At 40.8% G+C, this 19870-nt stretch overlaps 1 protein-coding gene across 2 annotated transcripts in view; it reads left to right on the forward strand.

The window, feature by feature from the left end:
• Mtr (5-methyltetrahydrofolate-homocysteine methyltransferase) overlaps nucleotides 1-19870 on the forward strand; it is a 78153-nt gene that overhangs the window by 32430 nt on the left and 25853 nt on the right. For both annotated transcript variants that reach the window (XM_050142292.1, XM_050142291.1), the window contains exons 14-22: nucleotides 564-704; nucleotides 3648-3833; nucleotides 8508-8687; nucleotides 11560-11676; nucleotides 12299-12439; nucleotides 13668-13757; nucleotides 14945-15097; nucleotides 16350-16457; nucleotides 18366-18466. In XM_050142292.1, coding sequence (XP_049998249.1) covers nucleotides 564-704; nucleotides 3648-3833; nucleotides 8508-8687; nucleotides 11560-11676; nucleotides 12299-12439; nucleotides 13668-13757; nucleotides 14945-15097; nucleotides 16350-16457; nucleotides 18366-18466 — 1217 coding nt within the window. The remainder of the gene's footprint in view (nucleotides 1-563; nucleotides 705-3647; nucleotides 3834-8507; nucleotides 8688-11559; nucleotides 11677-12298; nucleotides 12440-13667; nucleotides 13758-14944; nucleotides 15098-16349; nucleotides 16458-18365; nucleotides 18467-19870) is intronic.

Here is a 19870-nt window from a genome sequence, read left to right on the forward strand (position 1 = left end):
CATGGGCACCTTTTTACATATGGCATATATTCATACAGACACACATTTATAATGCATAATAAAAGTAAATCTTTACAAAAATCTCTACTTATGTGGGGAAATATTGAATGATTAATATTGATTAAATGAGTTTGGATGGTTGCTCTAAAGACCTTTCTTGAAGGATCTAGACTTGAGCAAGGTTTGAACCAGTGTGGAGAGGAAGGTGATTACATTGCTAGCAATGATACTGTGTGATCCATGGCACAGAGGTGATACTTAGCTGAGTAAAGTGTCCAGTGAGGGCCAACCAAGAAAGGCATTTGGGTGAGAAGGTGTTGTTGGCTTATAGGCTCACATGAGTTTAGATCCTTCATGGTAGGAATCTGCTTTGGCAGACTCCAAGCAGTGAAATGATGTGTGGAAAGTTCTAGTAGTCTATGGTGAGTGTTGGGGAGTAGGGGACAGGCCCAGAGTCAGGGAGGCAACATGTCTATTTCAGTAACAAAGGACCTTGGAGTGTGGGAGGAATTGCTTTTCCTAGTCATTGTCTCCTAACGGTGCTTCTCCCATTCCTTTTCCAGGAAGCCCTGAGCATTGCCAAAGTACAGGTGGAAATGGGAGCTCAAGTGCTCGATATCAACATGGATGATGGCATGCTGGATGGTCCCAGTGCAATGACCAGATTTTGCAACTTTATTGCCTCTGAACCTGACATCGCCAAGGTTTATAATCATCAAGGGGTTTACCTGGTTGCTGTCATTCATTTATTTAGCCTTGTCTTTCTGTCCACTCAGGAACTGCTCCTCTTTTCCTCCTTTGAAAGTACCATTATTTCTGATTCTGAGCTTTCTTATTAAGCTCTGTTCCACCTGAAGCAGATTTTAGAGAGTGATTGTGCTTGACTCTTGACGAGGTGCTTGGAGAAGTAGGCTTCAAGAAAACTGAATTTTGTCCATTGTCTGCAGTCTGAGAGTTGACTGTTGTATTTCAGAGGGATGCACTTAGCTGTTGCTTCCACACCGATTCTGTTCCTACCCTGGAAAATGGAGCTCAGTTAGGGTTTCCTTCTAATAGAAGAGACCTTGTTAGGCATATCAGATTAAGGCAGTGATGTCTAACAGGGTTAAATCAAGATATCCTGTCTGTGTTTTTACTTGTTCTTCGAAAAGTAAAAGTTGGGGGTTGGAGAGATGACTCAGTAATTAAAAGCATGTACTGTTCCTGTGGAGGACCCGGGTTCAGTTTCTTGCCCTTACTTTGGACAGCTCACAATTGCCTATTAACACCAGCTTCAGGGGGATCCAAACTCCTCTGGCCTCCACAGGTTCCTGCATTTGTGTACAGACACTCAGACAGACACAGACACATTTAGAAATAGTAATAAAAATTTTGCATTACATGTTTGTTTTTGAAACAGGGTCTTACTGTGTAGTCCTGGCTGACATGTAACTTAAAAAGATCTGCCTCTGCTGTAAAAAAAAAAAAAAGTTCAAAAAAGGTGAAAGGCTTTTTGTATCAGTCCTTTAGAATATTTGAGAGGGTTCAAGCTAAACCTTTTTTTTGTTGTTGTTTTTTGTTTGTCTAGTGTAGTAGCCACGGTTGGCTTCACACTCATTACATAACCAAGATTGACCTTGAACTCCAGCTTCATCCACCCTGGTGTGGACCACCGTGCTGGAAGGACCTCTATGGGGTTTTGCTTTAAAGAAACTATTCCCAGAGTTGCAGATATTTAGGTTGAACTGTCAATTTTTTTTTTGTTTTTTAAATTAGGCTTTAGTAAGAACTTATGAGAAACCTGTGGTAAGCATTAAATTACATTTACCATCTTCCATCTATGTACTCACACTTAGTAAAAACCCTTCCAGTTTTCTGCGAGTAAATCTTTTGAGACCCTCAGGTTCAGAGCTGCTCTGGTCTGTTCAGCGTTAGTCAGAATCAGTGCTGGGGGAAGAAGTCTGGGTCTTCTTAGAGCCAAGCATACCCTTCCCCATCTCTAAGGTGAGGTGCTCAGACCCGCTGTGCTCACTTCATCAGTTGTGATGGCGCGAGTCTCTTGTTAACTGTGAAGGACCTTACACACTTCAAGAACTTGTTACTCAGTGTTCTGACTGCTGCAATGAATGACCTTTCTTCCCTGTTTTTAATCTACTATTAAATTTACTGGACATCGGGTATGGTGGCACATGTCTTCAATCCCAGCACTCAGGAGGCAGAGATAGGCTGATCTCTGTGAGTTCAAGGCCAACGTGGTCTACAAAGTGAGTTTTAGGACAGTACACAGAAACCTCATCTGGAAAAACAAAAACAACAGAAAACTAAACCAAATTTACTGGAGTACAAATTTCAGTCATTGGAATAGAATATAAAAATGTGCTGCTAGGCAGAGAGGCAAAGGCAGAAGATCACAGTTAAGAGACCTGGGCTACATAGTGAGACCCCAAGACCCTGACTTTAAAGACCCAACATATTAGTAGTACATTTTTACCAGTAGGGTTGGACCACCAAACTATTTGTGAGCTCTTTAAGACACTGGCCTGGTATTTAACTTCCTTTGCATTTGACTCTTTTTGGGGGTAAACTTCTTTATGCTAGTGTGCTAAGGAAAGCAAATTTGGAAGAGTACTTGTATTTAAATGGTGTCTCATATCCTACACTGGCCTGGAAATCACTATGCAGTTGAGGATAGCTTTGACCTCATATTCTCCTGCCTTCATCTTCCAAGTGCTAGGAGTAGGCTTGTGTCAGTATGAACTGAGGACCCCTGCAGGTGCTCTACCAACAGCGCTCCTTCCTAACCTCCCTCCCCAACTCCCCTTTTAAAGCAGTAATTTTTCCTGTGTGTGTTTATGGTATTGGGAACAAAACTAGGTCCTCACACGTGTTAGACTCTCTGTTGCTGAGATAGACCCACCCCTAGCCTCCTTGTTGTTTTTGTTGTCCTGTGTTCTAACCTTTCTTGTATTTCCATCCTTACTTGTTTAAACATTTATCTTGGTAAACATGGTGAAACCAAGGACCTGTTTGCCTTAAAGGGAGTCAGTTACTGACTGACTGACCTAGATGATAGTCCTAAATCAGCTGTCCTGTTGTATTTATTTCTTTAGAGTGAACCGTTCCTTTCATCTGTCTTGGAGCAGAGGTGTTCATTTTAGTTGTTTGTTTTAGTGATTAGCAATTAATTACTATTTGGAGGGGAAGGGGATTAAATCTCTTTTTCCTTCCTCATAATTTTTTTTTTCTAGTCAGCAGTTTGTTTTTATAAAGAGAAGGTTTAATTTGAATACCTAGGCTAGAGGGATCTTTCCAAAGAGGTTCAACCTTAATACAAGTCTGGTTAGAATGCTTGAATACTAGAGAAGTTGTCTGCCTTAGGGTTTAAGTGCTTGGGAGTGGAAATTTTGGACTAAGCCCATGAACTACTACTCTCTTGAATTCCCTGCCTTTGAGTTATAAATCCTGGAACATGTACATATTCTCTTGTGAGCTGATCTTACTCTGAATATTTGAACTTTAAGCTTAAGTAGGTATATTAAAGTCCTATTTTTAATACTCCAGATTTATTTATTGTTCCCTAAAGAAGTAGTACAGGTTTTTTGGAACCATTCAAAAGGGACGTATGGTGTCATGTGACCTATAATCCTCCTGTCCTTCTTCTGTCTTAGGTGCCACTGTGTATCGACTCTTCCAACTTTGCTGTGATTGAAGCTGGGTTGAAGTGCTGCCAAGGGAAGTGCATAGTCAATAGCATCAGTCTGAAGGAGGGGGAGCAGGACTTCTTGGAGAAGGCCAGGAGGATAAAGAAATTTGGAGCTGCTGTGGTGGTTATGGCTTTTGATGAGGAAGGACAGGTAAGTGGTTTCTGTGGGCCTGGCACTGGTGCCATCCAGGTGAGAAAGCAGTGGGAGACACCCATATCCGAAATAGCTATCTATTTATACACACAAACATGTACATGCTTATCTGTGCACACAAATTTACACATGCATTCATAATATACTTCTGAACATTTGATATGTTGTACAGTCTTTATATCAGTAGGGAAAGGTTGAATTTCCTGGGTTGCTGTGACAGACAGTTGGTTTTGCATTTAGAAGAAAAAAAATAGAGACCTGACTTAATTCATTTTGTGCTGCTATAATAGAATACCACTATCTTAGTTACTTTTCTATTGTTATGGAAAAATACCATGATCAAAGCAACTTAAAAATAAATTATTTAGTTTGGGCTCATGATTGCAAAGGATTAGAGTCCTTGCTTGTCTTTCATGATAAGGGGGCTGGCAGCAGATAGGCCTCCCCGTTGAAAGCCCACACCCAGTGGCACACCTCCTTCAACAAGGCCATACCTCCTAATATTTCCCAAACAGTTCCTCCAACTGGGACCAAGCATTCAAATATGATTCTGTGGAGGCTATTCTCATTTAAACCACCACAACCACAAACTTGGTAATTTTTAAATACTATAAATTAACTTGGCTCATTGTTATGGAGGCTAAAAACTTGAGAGCTTTTTGGCTGCTTTTCCCCTTCATGAAGAGGCAGAGAAAAGGTGAGGAAGAGCAAGAGAGGGTGGAACTTGCTTTCATAATAAATCTACTTTTTGCCAGTGAGCCCGTTCCTTTGATGACAACATTAAATATCTAAGAAGGAAGGGCCCTCAAACCTAGTCACTTCTCCCACTTTTAAATTCATTTTATTTTATGTTGTATGAGTGTTATGTTTGCATCATGTACATTCCTGGTGCTCATGTTGTCAGAGGATGTTGATCCCCTGGATCTAGAGTTTTGGATGGTTGTGAGCTGCCATGTGAATGCTGGGAACCAAGCTTAGGTCTTCTGTAAGAACAGCAAGTACTCTTAACTACTGAACCATCTTTCCAGCGTTGCTAGGCACCTCTTAAAGGTCGTACCACTCAGCACTAGCTCCATATCCTACTATATTCTAAATAAAATAAAAAATTAAAAGATTGAAATGTAAAAAAATTCTGAACAATATATAGGAGATCATTAATATTTTCATATAGAAGCTGTTGCTAATCTCATGATGTGAAAAAGAAAACTGGTGAGTCTGTTCACGTAGAAATGTAAAATTTTATGTGGCAGTTATTGTAGTTTCTGTATGTCAGAGAACAGAATGTCCCTAATAGAATGGACAGAGGAATGAATGGGCAACGTACATAGGAGTACAAATAGACAATGAGCCTGTGAGAAGATACCACGGTTTCTAATGCTTAAGGGAATAGTGAAGCAGTGATTAGTTTCCTTATCAAGCAGAAACAATGAGAAGATTGGTAAATGTCTTCTCACACCTGTGCTGCAGAGCCATGTTGAAGCCGAGGAAGTTGTAAATACCATGGTAGTTCCCTGGGTGATACATAAGCCGTGGTTCTGCAATTCTGCTCTTTCTAGGTCATAGAGCAAGCTTTCAGTTGTACCTGATGAAGTGTTCATGGGATAGTTAGTCAGTAGTTAATCAATAAGCCGAAAAAACACCAGTGCTTATGATGAAGCCTCTCCTCAAGATCTTAAGATAGGCTGTATATGTAAGGCTACGTGCTCACTTCCACTGTAGTATGGTGGTAATCAGAAATTGACACAGCCGTCCATTGCTTGAAGAATGCTTAAATCTTGCTATATGTCACTTGTGGTGTTAAGAAAGAATGTGATGATGGAGCCATGTGAAGAAGTAATTGACATGATTTAAATTTTATTCAGGAAGGACTCATGTGAATATGTATGAGTCTGTATAAACAGAAAAAAGTTGGTAAGTGTCAACTGGGGTAGGATAGTCTGCCATGGATCATGTTGGCCGTAAGTGATACTATCTATATTTTTGTATTTTGAAATAAAATTGTTTTGATTAAATTGTTGTTATTTTTATAAAGATATGTTTTTGTCTTGAGAACAATTGAAATAATTCCAGAAGAGTACCAAAGAAAGATGGTTTATATTTATTAATTTACATTGGACCTTAGTTTGTATACCCAGTGGGCACAGCACATGAAGTCAGTTGTTTTTCCTACCATCCTCTCCCCTGGTCCACACACCTTCTTTACTTTTGTCCCCATCTCCCAGGGTAATTCACTTTCATTTTCAGCACATGTGCTACTGAACAGTGTGCAAGCCCAGCCGTGCCATACGCAGTGATTGCTTCTCCTCATCCTCTCTGTGAGCTCTCTTACTTTTGCTAGCATCATTTCCACACTCCGATTCTGCTAGTGTCTCCAGTATCAGTCCAGATATCAGATGGAATGCCACTTGCGTTTCCCCCTCTTCTTTTCCCTCTCTCCTTTCCTTCTTGTTGGGAATCAATTCTGCGGTCTTGGACATGCTAAGTAAGTACCCAGTCCTGTTATTTGAATTTCTCGGAGTCTTCTAGTAGGACCGTGGATGGCTACTTAGTAGGCTGACTACATAGCTGTTGTTATGGTTTTTGTTGTTTGTTCTGTACCCAACATCATCATTGAACTTGGATAACTGATACTGTTTTCTAGTTGAGTATCTTGAATTTTTGTGAGTAGTATAGGTTTATTAAAATGAATTCTGTCTCTGGGGGACTGAAGTCTGGAGTTTTTTGTTTTCAATTGGCTTTTACCTTGAAGAAGGTGACCTGACCTCAGACTTCTTGTTCTGACCTTCTCTGAAAGTTGCTTAAACCTGCTTCTCAGGTCCCTCTTTTTTAGTGGTTTCAATCGATAACTACCCCTGGGTAAGATGACATGATTGCTTCTATTCTTGGCCTTTCATTACAAGATGACTTGTAAATTCCTTATGTCAGAAAGAGATGTCCCCAGAATACCTTCAGAGGCAGAGATATGAAGAGCCCAAGTTCACACTTTTCAGAGTGTGTGAAATTAAAAACTTAGGAATTGTTAATTTCTGGAGTCTTCCACATAATATTTTGGACTGCAGATAGCAGTGGATAACTAGTACCATGAAATATAAAAGTGTGGGTAAGAAAGGACTACCCTTTTTTCTTCTGCCCTCCTACAGAGCATATTGGATTAACAATAACCAGAAATGCGGAATGTAATTTGGTGGGTCTGCTGTTTGGAGGTTTGATCTGAAATCAGCTTCCTTGACAAAGCTGAGAAACATTGTAAAAGTGGTGTTCATTTACTTACTCCTTCATCTTCTCAGCATGGTACTGAGCACATATTCTAACAGGCCCTGCTCTGGGGTCAGTGAGACTGACATTCCAGCTAGTGGAGATAATAATAGTAAAACAACCAAGAATAATAAGGTGTCTGGAAAGAGATACCTCAAGGAAAGGAGGAGGTGTGCTCATATGGAGGGAGTGATTAAGGCAGACTCTGAGGGGACAGCTGACTGCCATACCTGTGAGCCGTGAAGTTGTTAGGCCTTGTCTGTTCTGGGCCGGGCAGCAATAGATGGACATGGATGGAAGGACTCTGAGGTAACAACAGCATGGCAGGTTTTAGGAGGAGTGAGGAGTGAGGGCAAATGGTAGGGCAGTGGTGGAGGTAGAGGTTCTGGCTGAGTGTGCTGGACTGAGGAGCAGGGAGCATGGACCTTGCCAGAATGGGTTTTGCTTTTTAGGATCCTGCTTAGGATGATGATAATTTGTAGATTTTTAAAAAGGACTTTATTTTCTGTATATGATTGTTGGCTGCATGTATGCATGTACACCATGTGTAAGCAGTGTCTACAGACCCAAAGAAAGAACTCTGGTCTTCCGAAATTCAAGTGGTGAACCTTCTTGATGGTGTCGGGGGCCAAATTTGGGTGTCTTGGGAAGTGCTCTTGAGTGTTAACCCATCTTTCTAGTTTTTGTTTTTGTTTTGAGTAGGTCTCATTATGTAGTCCTGGCTGGCCTGGAACTCACTATATAGGTCAGGCTGACCCTGACTTCAGAGATCCACTTGTCTCTGCTTTTCAGGTGCTGAAATGAAAGGTGTGTGCCATCATGCCTAGCACTAATTTGTAGTTCAAACTTGTGCATGTGGTACCAAGCTTGTGCTATGGGAAATAAATGGATGTGCTTGAATCTACTTTGAAGGAAGACCCAAGAAAGAACATCAGTGTTGTTTGTGTGAGTGGCTGGCACATTGCAGGCAGGTCAGGAGAGGTGGGACACTTTGAGGAGCTCTTTCCCAGTATTAGCCCACAGTGATTTGGCACTCACACATGTAACTCAGGGTGGCCCCTACATGCCACAGTTCTTCTTCGCCCTTCCAAGTGCTAGGATGACAGGTATGGTGCTCAGCTGCTTGTTTTAATTGTCTTTAGTGGAATTTGATTTTTAAACCACATCTGTCTTTTTAGAGCCACTTCGTTAACATTTCATTCATGAAATTTTTATATAAGGATTAACATTGTTATATTAAAAGCAAAATCTTTAACTGATTCTTTTCTAAGTTGATGAATGTTTAGAGGTTTGACATTTGAGTTTCAAAGAAATACAGTCATTAAGATTTGAGTGATTTTGATGAGTGACAAATGCTGTTTCCATAGATAACAATTTGCTTTTCTATTGTAAATGACATTTCTGCTTGTTTCTTAGGCAACAGAAACAGATGTTAAAATCAGTATTTGCACCCGAGCTTACCATCTACTTGTGGAAAAACTGGGCTTCAATCCAAATGACATTATCTTTGACCCCAACATTCTTACCATTGGTACTGGAATGGAAGAACATAACTTGTATGCTATCAATTTTATTCATGCAACAAGAATCATTAAAGTAAGTCTGGGTATTTTCTGTCTTTATCCAAGACACAGTTCAAATTTATCACTTTGGTTTAGTGCATGCTTAGAACTAACACATACTGATTTGCTGAGAATAGTAACATTTCAGTCCGTAGTAAATTGTTTTCTAAAATGTAGGGCCTTTTATCTTTTATATAATGCTATTTTAGTGTAGTATGCAGCACATATGAGACTCTATTTCACATAGGATATGTAGTCCATGGTAGATGAGTAGTTATGAACTGTAGAGTAACTTTCTCTTTGCTGAAGTGTTCTGAGGCTGTTGCCCCATAGCTCTCCTTTCTGGGTATGCCTTATTTTCAATTCCATGAAGTAACTTTCATTCTGATATCTATGGCTCTGAGACTTCATTATTGTTTTTGCTAATAATTTTATTACTTATATGCATGTTTAGTTTATATTATATCCATTGATTTTTTTGTGTGTGTATAGCGGTATACACAAATATACAAAATTTAGTTTTGGCCTGCTTCAATACTCAAGCTGCTTTTGTAGTCAGCCATGGACATGCCCTTGTGTAGACTTGACTCCCATCCTCAGACGAGGATGACCTTGGAGACAGACAGCTCTTACTCTGCACATGACAGGTGCCATTTGTGTTCTCCTTTTTGTTTGTGATTTCTCTGCTTGAAAATGCCCTTCAGTCCTGGTGCTGGTGCTTTCTAGTGTTCACAAGTGCAGGACACTTGTGGTGTGCCTAGTGGAGAAAATGCTTGTTGTATAAGCCTTATTCAGACCGTGAATTCAGTGTTAATAACTAAGATGTACACACCAAGTAAAGTGTCTTTCAGTATTTATTCGTGTGTGTGTGTGTGTGTGTGCCTGGTTGAGTTTTTTTACTACATTATTCAAGTGCCCAAGGAAGCCAAAGAGTATAAGATTCCCTGGAGCTGGAGTTAGAGGTTGTTGTGAGCCAATATGGGTGCGTTGTTGTTTGTTTATAACTGCTTTGGCATCTCTAGCACACAGGATGTTTTTAACAGACACACAAAACAAGGTTGTATGTTGATGAGGTTATGAATATATGACCAGAGGTTGCCAGCTGCTGTGTTACTGAGGACAGAACTATTAGGGAATCACAAGAATTAGTTGTATGTCCACATAGTATGAATTAGCCTCTTTTTGAGCTTAGTGTAATTCAAATCATAAATTGCTTATGCTGTTTCTCCCTATTCAGCCTCTTTTTTCTCCCTCCCTGGACTGGTTCTCACTGTGTAGCTTAGGCTGGTTTAAACTTATTAGCCTCCTACATAATCACCTCTCCAGTGCCACCAGGTTCAGCCTTATTTGAAATTTTATTTGTGTTGCTATAGCTATATTTGTTCATTTTTATTAGTGTATAATTATTAGCCTGAATCACAACTAGCCATTTTACTGTCTAACAGTTATGAACATTCTTATATTAGGTTGGTGCAAAATTAATTGCAGTTTCAGATCATGAATTTTAAACTACAACTAGGCTCAAACATATCTTCATTTATCAAAATAGGATCCATTCTAGTTAACCAGCTTTTACCAATGAGAAATAAATTTTTTAATTCTCCTATCATAAAAAAAAATCAATTTTACAGGCTGGGAAGATGGTTCAGCAGGTGGAGGCATTTAGTGTCAGTCAAGCTGGTGATCTGAGTTCAGTCCCTAGGTCCTACACCATAGGGAAGCTGAGAACTGACTGTTGCAGTTGTGTTCTGACATCTTCACACACTGTGGATGGTCTGCATACTACTCCAGATAAATAAATGCAGCAAACACCTTTTTAAAAATCCAGTGCTTCAGGATTCAGTAACTCTTGGAAAGAATTTTCTCTGTCCTGCTGATTGTAGAAAGTTTTTCTCTGCAAAAAGTTATCAAGATGTTTGAAGAAATAGCATTCTGTTGGTGAGTGATTAGGTGAATATGGTGGAATAAGGCAGAAACTTCTAACCCAGTCTTGACTTTTGAAGCACTGGTTGTGCAATGTGTGGTCAGATAATGCCATGGAGAAGAACTGAACTCTTTTTTTTTGACCAGTACCAGCTGCAAACATGCATAGTATAAAATAAATATTTTAAAAAAGCAAGTAATAAATCACTAGCAAAAAAACCCATAAGGCAGGATTGCATATTAAAATGGCATACATAACTGAATTTATCAAGAATGTATTTCAACATTAAGGAACAAATTTTAACAATGAACCTACCATTACTTTTCACCAATCTAACATGTTTGGCAAATGTGCTTGAGTTTCTCTGTAGCATAGGGCTGGAATGGCTAGACAAGCTGTGTCCCTGGATACTTAGGCCTGTACTAAGAGTTACTGTTGTTATGACTAATGATTGGTATTGTCATAGGCATCTCAGCCTTCTTCTATATTTTGTCCAGTTTGTGATGAACTAGAGAGCTTGTTCATTTAAGTCATTGAAGTCTAGCAGCTTCAGATGGGTCAGGAATGTATGCACATGTGCATTTATAGATGTATGCACGTAATCTTTTGCTTTCTGCTCCACCCCTACCCCCCGGTCATTTATCCAGCAAATATTTCATGCCTCACCATGATCATTTTAGAGGTAGACAGAGATAAAATAGGAATTTATATTTTTCCTACAAAGGTTAAAGTCTAGTAGGAAAAGCTATTTATGAAGCAGTGCTTAGAAGTGACACTGTAAAAGATGATAGATTTACATAATAAAAGAAAAGACAGAGTACTTGATACAGTGATGTAGCAAACTGTTCTTTGCTTAGTAACAAACTCAGAGTTACTTTGGACTTTCTTTTTACTTCTCCTGTATACAAAACTTACAAGGTATGACTTATTGTGACTTTTGACAAAATAAGAGAATCTTTTCATGCTTTTACATTTTTGCCAGGAAACATTACCAGGAGTCAGAATAAGTGGAGGTCTTTCTAACTTGTCCTTCTCCTTCCGAGGGATGGAAGCCATTCGAGAAGCAATGCATGGTGTTTTTCTTTACCATGCGATCAAGGTATGGTGAAACCAACTTTAACTTAGGTACTGGGAAGATGGCTCTGCGGTACAGTATTGGCTGTACTAGCCTGAGGACTTGAGTTGAAATTTCACAGCCTGTGTGTCTTAGTGTAGTAGTAGTTCCTACTGTAGAATGAGAGATGAAGACAGATCCATGGAAGATTGTAGAGCCAGCTAGCCTAGCATGTGCAGTAGTAAACAAGAGACTCTGTCTGAAGCAAAATGAAAGGCAGGAACCAATACCCAGTGTTGTCCTTTGACCTCTGTACATGTGCCATGGTACATGTGTACCCACAGATATATATCTATATCTATATGCACATACCTTGTAAACACAATGATTTTTCAAAGAATTAAAACAAAAATGATGGCACTGTACTTTGCCTTTTAGCAGGCTTACAGACTGAGTTACAGACAGGTTAACTAGCCTGCTTCCGTCTTTAAATGCTTCTGTCTTCAGTGGAACAGAGTGCCCTCATCCCTTCTTATGTGTTTTGTCTAGGGCTGCTCTTATACTGCAGCAGAGTTGAATAGTGACCAACTATGTCATAAAGTATTTTTTCTGATCCCTCATTTAGGGTATCAGTAGAATTTCTCATTTTCCTTTCTATTTCCCTTAGTTTGGCATGGACATGGGGATAGTCAATGCAGGCAATCTACCCGTGTATGATGATATCCAAAAGGACCTTCTTCAGCTCTGTGAAGACCTCATCTGGAACAAAGACCCTGAGGCTACTGAAAAACTCTTACGATATGCCCAGGTAAAGGGAAAAGTGTCCAAAGAGTGGCCTTTCCTTCCTTAGAATTTATCACTCACTGGCAGCTACTGAACTTTTATTGTAGAATAGGAGCTAATGTAGAATTGTGTCTCTGGGTCATTAATCATCATAGTTATGGTTTTTATAGTGCTCTAGAGAAGGTATTGCAGTTAGGTCGAGGAGGGAGAAATAGATCTTGTCTAGATTGCTTTAGTGTTTTGAACTTAGACTTTTCTAAATTGATCTTTTTTAATGTGAGGTAGTCTCCCTCCCTCCCTCCCTTCCCCCTCCCTCCCTCCCTCCCTCCCTCCCTTCCCCCTCCCTCCCTCCCTCCCTCCCTCCCTCCCTCTCTCTCTCTCCCTCCCTCCCTTCATTTCTCTCTCTCTCTTTTTGTTTTTGTTGTTACTGTTTTTGAAACAAGATTTGTGTGTGTGTGTGTAACAGCCCTGGCTGTCCTGGAAATCACTTCGTAGATCTCACAGAGATCCTCCTGCCTCTGCCTCCTGAGTACTGGGATTAAAGGCATGTGCCACCACTACCGGGCTCTGTCATTTTTATACACACTTGTATACATAAATACACTTGGAGGGAGGAGAACATACAAAGTAGTGTAACCCACCCAATGTGCCAGGATACTTACCTTTTTCTGAGTTTCTGAGACTCAGCTTCTGAAGCCCTTCATGACTGTCTCAGTTGGTGGTGTCTGTTCCCTCAAATTTCCCTGTTACTGTTAGCCTTTGTTCAGCCCCTGATGTGCGCTTTTAGAGTTTTCCCTTCTTTATGTTTTCTTCCTTCCTCTCTCACATGATAAAATCTCAGTGATCAAGATCTTACACTGCTTAGTTGATCTGGAACTCACAATCCTCCTGCCTCAGCTTTCCAAGTGTTGGGATTATAGGACTGTGCCACTATTGCTCATGGCTCCCAGATTCTTGACGATTGATTGTATGTGGGGGATGTTGATCCTTCCTGAGAGCTGGAATATTAGAGAATAACTTTTATATCCTAGAAATATTTTGATGTCAGTTGTTATTTTTTAGGGGAAATAAAAGTACACTGTTGCTTTTCTCTACTGAAAGTTCAAATTTTAAAAGATTTTTTGTTCTTTTTCAACATTCATGTTGAACACCCTGGGGGTCTGGAAACTTGAAGGAAAAGGCACTTTTTTTTTTCCTGCAGATAGTTCACTGTGTATCATTTGTACTCACTTTTTATCTTAATTTTCATTCAGACTCACGGCAAAGGAGGGAAGAAAGTCATCCAGACAGATGAGTGGAGGAGCGGCTCCATTGAAGAGCGTCTTGAGTATGCTCTCGTGAAGGTGAGTTCCACAGCCTGTACAGGAAGTCATGGCTCCCTGGTGTCATGGCTGACAGCAGTTGAGGGGGAGCTGCCCTAGACATCTGACTATTGATTCTTAGCCTTCAGGAATCTGTTTCCCAGTGCCGTTTGACAGCGTCTACAGACGTGTTCAGTTTTCACAGATGGGTGTGGAAGATGCTTTGGAACTCAGTGACTGCAGTGCACAGGGCAGGCCCACATACACAGCAAGGACTTGCCCAGGCAGTTGATAGTTAGGAGCCCGAATACCCACCCCAGACCAGGTTCCTTTTGGTCAGTCAGCAGGGCAGTAGGGGCTCTTCCACAACAGATGGAATTTCAAATACGTAATCTCTGGACCTCAGTGTCTACATTTGAGAGTCTGGAAAGTCCCAGGAGTGTTTTTAAAAAGGTTCTAGAATTTAAGTTTTAATTCTTAGACTTCTGAGAGTACATATTTCATTTTGTGAACTATTCATTTGTGTCCTACAATCCTTGCGGATCCTTAGCTTTAGAGTCAGCAAATCAGGCAAGTCGGGAAGAAAGTTCCATGTTTTTGTTTTAACTTCACCTGAGAGTCTTTCTAGTATTGAATCCTTTTCTAGCCAAGTAATGTTATAGTGAGAGAAGATACTTGGTCTGTTCATTTATTTGAAATATGATCTTACTGTATATCCGTGGCTGGCCTGGAGCTTACCATGTAGATTAAGCTGGACTTGAACGTAGAGATCCACTTGCCAGTGCCTCCTGAGGGCTAATGCATCACCACACCTCATTGAGCTAATAGATATTGATTTTACAGAGATATTTATTAGCACATGATCAGTTGCTGAGGATTGCACTCAGATCCTCACACATAAGCACCTACTCTGCCACTGAGCTACATTCTCAGTCTTCACTAATGCCTCCTTTTTCTGAGTTACTTCCTATGACTAGTGAGGCACTGTAAATAAATAGCATTACAGTGATTGTCCAAGTAAACAGGAGGTTGGTACTTTTGTGAGTCTGTGAGGAAACCAAAACAATAAATTACCTGCATTAGTGATGAGAACCAGAACTCAAACTCTGTCAGACTGATTCTGGGATTTGTGCTCTTAAACGTCTCTTTGATTCATTCTTTCATTTTGACCTTTACAATTGCTTGTTTGTTTCCCTCCCCCTCCTTTTTCTTTCTTTTTTTCTTTTAAGGGCATTGAAAAGCATATTGTTGAAGATACTGAAGAAGCCAGGTTAAACCAGGAAAAATACCCCCGACCTCTGAATATAATTGAAGGGCCTCTAATGAATGGCATGAAAGTGGTTGGTGATCTTTTTGGAGCTGGAAAAATGTTTCTACCTCAGGTTGGTGAAACAGAGAAATTTTAACAAATCTTTTTCTATTTTTTTTTAAAATAAATATTGAGTTTGAGTATTTTCTGAGTTTGTGGTATATGCAAAACTTGACAGTATTATCTGACCACTCCTTTTCTGGGTGTATCTAGGAACCATCTCTTGCCAGTTGATCTTTGGAGTGTGTAGTGGTTAGAAAGCTTGCAGAGATCCTTTGTACCATAATCTGTATGTTCTGTATTTCCATGCCCCCTCTACCTAAGATACATGTAATGTTAATACTAACATTTGACTTGACAAGACGGTGGCCATCTTTTTTGTTGTTTTTTTCAAGACAGGGTTTCTCTGTAGCTTTGGAGCCTGTCCTGAAACTTGCTCTGTAGACCAAGCTGGCCTCTATACACCTGCCCTGCCCTCCCAGGTGCTGGGATTAAAGGCATGCACTACCACCACCCAGCTTGCCAGTGACTGACTTTAAGAATGCATATTTTGAAAATATATTACTCTTTTAAGTAGTGGGACTTGAAATGATATGTTTTATGTAAAACCAGAATTCTTTATTAAAGCAACTACTTAAAACTATCATTTAACGAATCCTTGCTGAGCATCTAGATTTGGGGCTCTGAAACATATAAATAGCTAAGAGAGCCTCTTTGATAAACCTAATTTTAGGTGAGTTAAAATACTAGGGATTTATAGAATGATGGGGATGCATCATGTTGAACATGGAATTTAAAAGATGCATAGAATTCAGAGACACAGAGACTTTAGTCTCCCTCATCAATACCAAAATTATCTCTAAAATGACTTGGACAACTTTGCCAGCTATAATACAACTCTATGAAGTGAGTCTATAGCGTGGCATCTGATTTTTTTTTTGGGGGGGGGGGTTTGAGGCAGGGTTTCTCTGTGTAGCTTTGGTGCCTGTCCTGGAACTAGCTCTTCTAGACCAGGCTGGCCTCGAACTCACAGAGATCCGCCTGCCTCTGCCTCTGCCTCCCGAGTCTGCTGGGATTAAAGGCGTGAGCCACCACCACCCAGTTTAGGTACAGAAATTTTAACCTTTTGTTTGTGCTTGGTTTTTCTCTTGCTGTGCCTCATTTATTGGTGTTCCCACAGGATTCTAATTCCTCATCTTGCTCATTATAGAAATCTGGGACAGTCGAATTATGCATTCTTAATTAGTACTGAAGCTTCATGGGTCAGCAGTGACAGACAGTCATGTGATGATTTGCTAATGATGTCTAATTCTGCTTTTTTCCAGGTTATAAAGTCAGCCCGTGTCATGAAGAAGGCTGTCGGACACCTTATCCCTTTCATGGAAAAAGAAAGAGAAGAAGCAAGAATTCTTAATGGTTCAGTTGAAGAAGAGGCAAGTTATTTTGTTCAGGCCTGAAGCCTTTTCAGGAGTTGCCCTGGAAGACTATTGTTTTTGTGGGGTTGGGAGCCTCATCAGTAAAGCTTTTATGCAGTTAGTTGGTGCACTCTTTGCACCTTTACATGGGTAGACCCAGAGCATTGAACTCGGGTCTTTAGGTTTTCAAAGCAGGTATCTTGCTCTGCTAGGTTGGCCATGTTCATGTTTTAAGTGTATCATGTTTGCTTTTAGGAAGCTCTTCCCCAAATACTTCTTAGTTATCCCCTTGGTACTACTTGTAGCATTTATCCTTGCTGGCTACACCATAAGAGTCAGCCACTAGCCTTTTTACTTTAGAGCACTGTGTAGTTCAGACAACTTTAGCCCTGAGAATTCTAAATTTGCAGTTGGCTGAATTAGAGAGATGATGCCTGCCTTGCATACCTACCTTTTCATTTTCTTGTTTCATCAGTGTGCAAAAGAACTGCAATAGGCTGCTTTGAAAATTTCAGGGACATCTTTAGTTAGCCAGCTCCAACCTTGTAGCAGAATTTCTCTGGGACCACCAACCAGCTCCCAAATCATAACATGGGGGCTTAATACTGTTGGACCCTAGAGTCCAATCACTGAGGAGGAGTCGCCCCTCAGAGACCGTCTTTCACCACCACAGCTGATGTAAAAGCATGATGATTTTCTGTCATGACAGGGTCTTCCAGCATTCGGGAGGCTAGAAAGACCCCAAATAGCTGGTACAGACTATTTTTAAAGGGAAAAAACACAGAAGGAAGGGGTGTCTGGGAGTTGTTCTTTAACTGTTATGATTGGCTTATTCAAAAGGGCTATTACCAATAATTGGCTGGAGAGTGGTTGGCAGATCAGATTAGGTAAGGGAAAACATCTGAGGGTCACTTTGCCCCTTTCCCAGGGCTTAAGTCAAAACATCAGTCACTGAGTCAACACCTAAGGGTTATCTTGTCCCTGTTCAATAACAATTCTATTTGGAGAACATCCACAAGGACTCAGGGAGATGATGGAAAGTTCCCAACATTTTAGTATGTGTGTGGGCAATTGTTAGGTCCTTGGTTCCCAGGGGGAAGAGGGGAGCATTACTGTTGAGACTGAGAGGGCTCAGAATTGTTATAAATGGCTTCAGAATTGTCTTAAAGTTCTACAATACTAGTTATGAATTCTCGACCTTATCTTATGTTTGTTTCTTGCTAGTTCTTATTACTTAACCTGTTTCTCTTCATCTATGTTTTGCCTTGGGGCTTTTTGCCCTTCTTTCCTTCTGTATGTACTACTCCATCTAGCTGACTGATGGCTCCTGGCTGCCCTGGAGTGTCTCTCTTTCTCCCTTGTTCTCTCCTCTCTCTTTTCTTTTCTAGATTTCTCCTACTTATTCCTCTCCTGCCTAGGTATTGACCATTCAGCTCTTTATTAGACCAATCAGGTGTCTTAGGCAGGCAAGGTGAAACAAATGCAACACATTTTTACATAATTAAACAAATGCAACAGAAAAACTTTGACATACCTTTACATAGTTAAAGTAATAGTCTGTAGCATAACAAGTGCAACATATTCTATGGCACCCTCTCTTTTTTAACTCTCAGCAATATACCTTGGCAGTTTCAGGGTTAAGGATGTGGTCTTTAGCTGTAGGACTGTGTCTGTGACTGTTGACTCTTTTTCAGATGCTAGAACCTATGAGCATGGTTGAAATCCCTGGGCTGACTTGATAGGCACGCCTCTTTTGAACTTCTGGGTGGCACAGAGCTTCAAGTAGAGACTCTTACTTGGGTCCCCGACCTACCTTTGAGGGGGTTCTGGTATTTATTCCTCTGCCATCTCTGTGTGGCTCTTGAGAACCAAATGGTCTTCCTGGCGACCCCCCACCCATGCTCAGCTGCTTGTCTCACTTTGCAGGACCCTTACCAAGGCACCATTGTGCTGGCCACTGTTAAAGGTGATGTGCACGACATAGGCAAGAACATTGTTGGCGTGGTGCTAGGATGCAATAATTTCCGGTAAGTTGAGACCTCACTTCATCTCCTTCATGTTTAAAAAAAATGTGAATTAAATGTTTCATTGGGTGAGAGGGATGGGGTAGCCTATGGCCATGGATAAGGTGTGCTTGTTTTTGTCTACAACTGTGAACACAGCTTTTTTTGTATGCTCAAAATTACATATCTCTTATGTGTTTGTTAAGGACATAGAGGATAAGAAGTGTTCCCTAGGGGTCAGATGGCCAGGAGTCTTCCTGAGAATCTATATTAGTCTTTAATAGTTGCTTGTCAGGCTTGTTTTAGGATTTCTCTTGCTGCGGTGAAACACCGTGAGCAAAAAACAAGTAGGGAATGAAAGGATTTTTCAGCTTACACGTCCACATCACCAAAGTAATTCAGGACAAGAACTCAAGCAGGGCAGGATCATGGAGGCAGGAGCTGATGCAGAGATCATGGAGGGGAGCTGCTTACTATCTTGCTTCACTTGGCTTGCTCAGCCTGCTTTCTTATAGAACCCAGGACCACCAGCCCAGGGCTTGCACCACCCACCATGGCCTGGGCCCTCCCACATTGATCACTAATTAAGAAAATGCCTTATAGCTGAATCTCATGGATTCATGTCCTCAACTGAGACTCCTTCTGATGACTCTTAGCTTGTGTCAAGCTGACACAAAACCAGCCAGTACAAGGCTTCTCATGGCCAGTATGTACCATTTTCCACTCAGCTGGCAGGTGTTAGACCAGGGTTCTTAAGAGAGCAGGCTTTCTAGAAAGACTTTGTCCATATTAGTCCTGACATCCTCTGTGTTTCTTGGTGATTATACTAGTATTCTCTAAGGAACAGAACTGATGGAATGAGCTAATGTAGATCTATATATCAGTAAAGGATTTATTAGAGAGGCTTATAGGCTGTGGTCCAAGTAGTTTAGTAGTGACTGTTTCCTGACAGAAAGGCCAACGAGCCAGTACTTACTCGGTCAAGGAACCTGGATATATCAGAGTCCCAGTCTTATGCTGGAACCCAGTGGGGTACTAGAGAGCTGCCAGTTTGAGTCCACTGAGGAATCCCAGAGAAGCAGATTTAACTCCTTAGAGTGGGGACAAGAGATGGAGAGCAAAAGCTCCCTTCTTCTAAGTCCTTTCATGTGGACTACCACTAAAAAATGGTCCAGATTTAGGGTGAATCTTCTGACCTCAAATGGTCTAGGTTTAGGGTGGATCCCAAATAATCCAACCAAGAAAAATCCCTCACAAGTAGAGCACCAAGCTGGGTTTTAGATACTTTCCTTCTCTTCTCTTCTCTTCTCTTCTCTTCTCTTCTCTTCTCTTCTCTTCTCTTCTCTTCTCTTCTCTTCTCTTCTCTCCTCTCCTCTCCTCTCCTCTCCTCTCCTCTCCTCTCCTCTCCTCTCCTCTCCTCTCCTCTCC

The sequence above is a fragment of the Alexandromys fortis genome, unplaced genomic scaffold (assembly GCF_014885135.2).
Source record: "Alexandromys fortis isolate MF-2015 unplaced genomic scaffold, M_Fortis_MF-2015_v1.1 scaffold_5, whole genome shotgun sequence".
Taxonomy (NCBI): domain Eukaryota; kingdom Metazoa; phylum Chordata; class Mammalia; order Rodentia; family Cricetidae; genus Alexandromys; species Alexandromys fortis.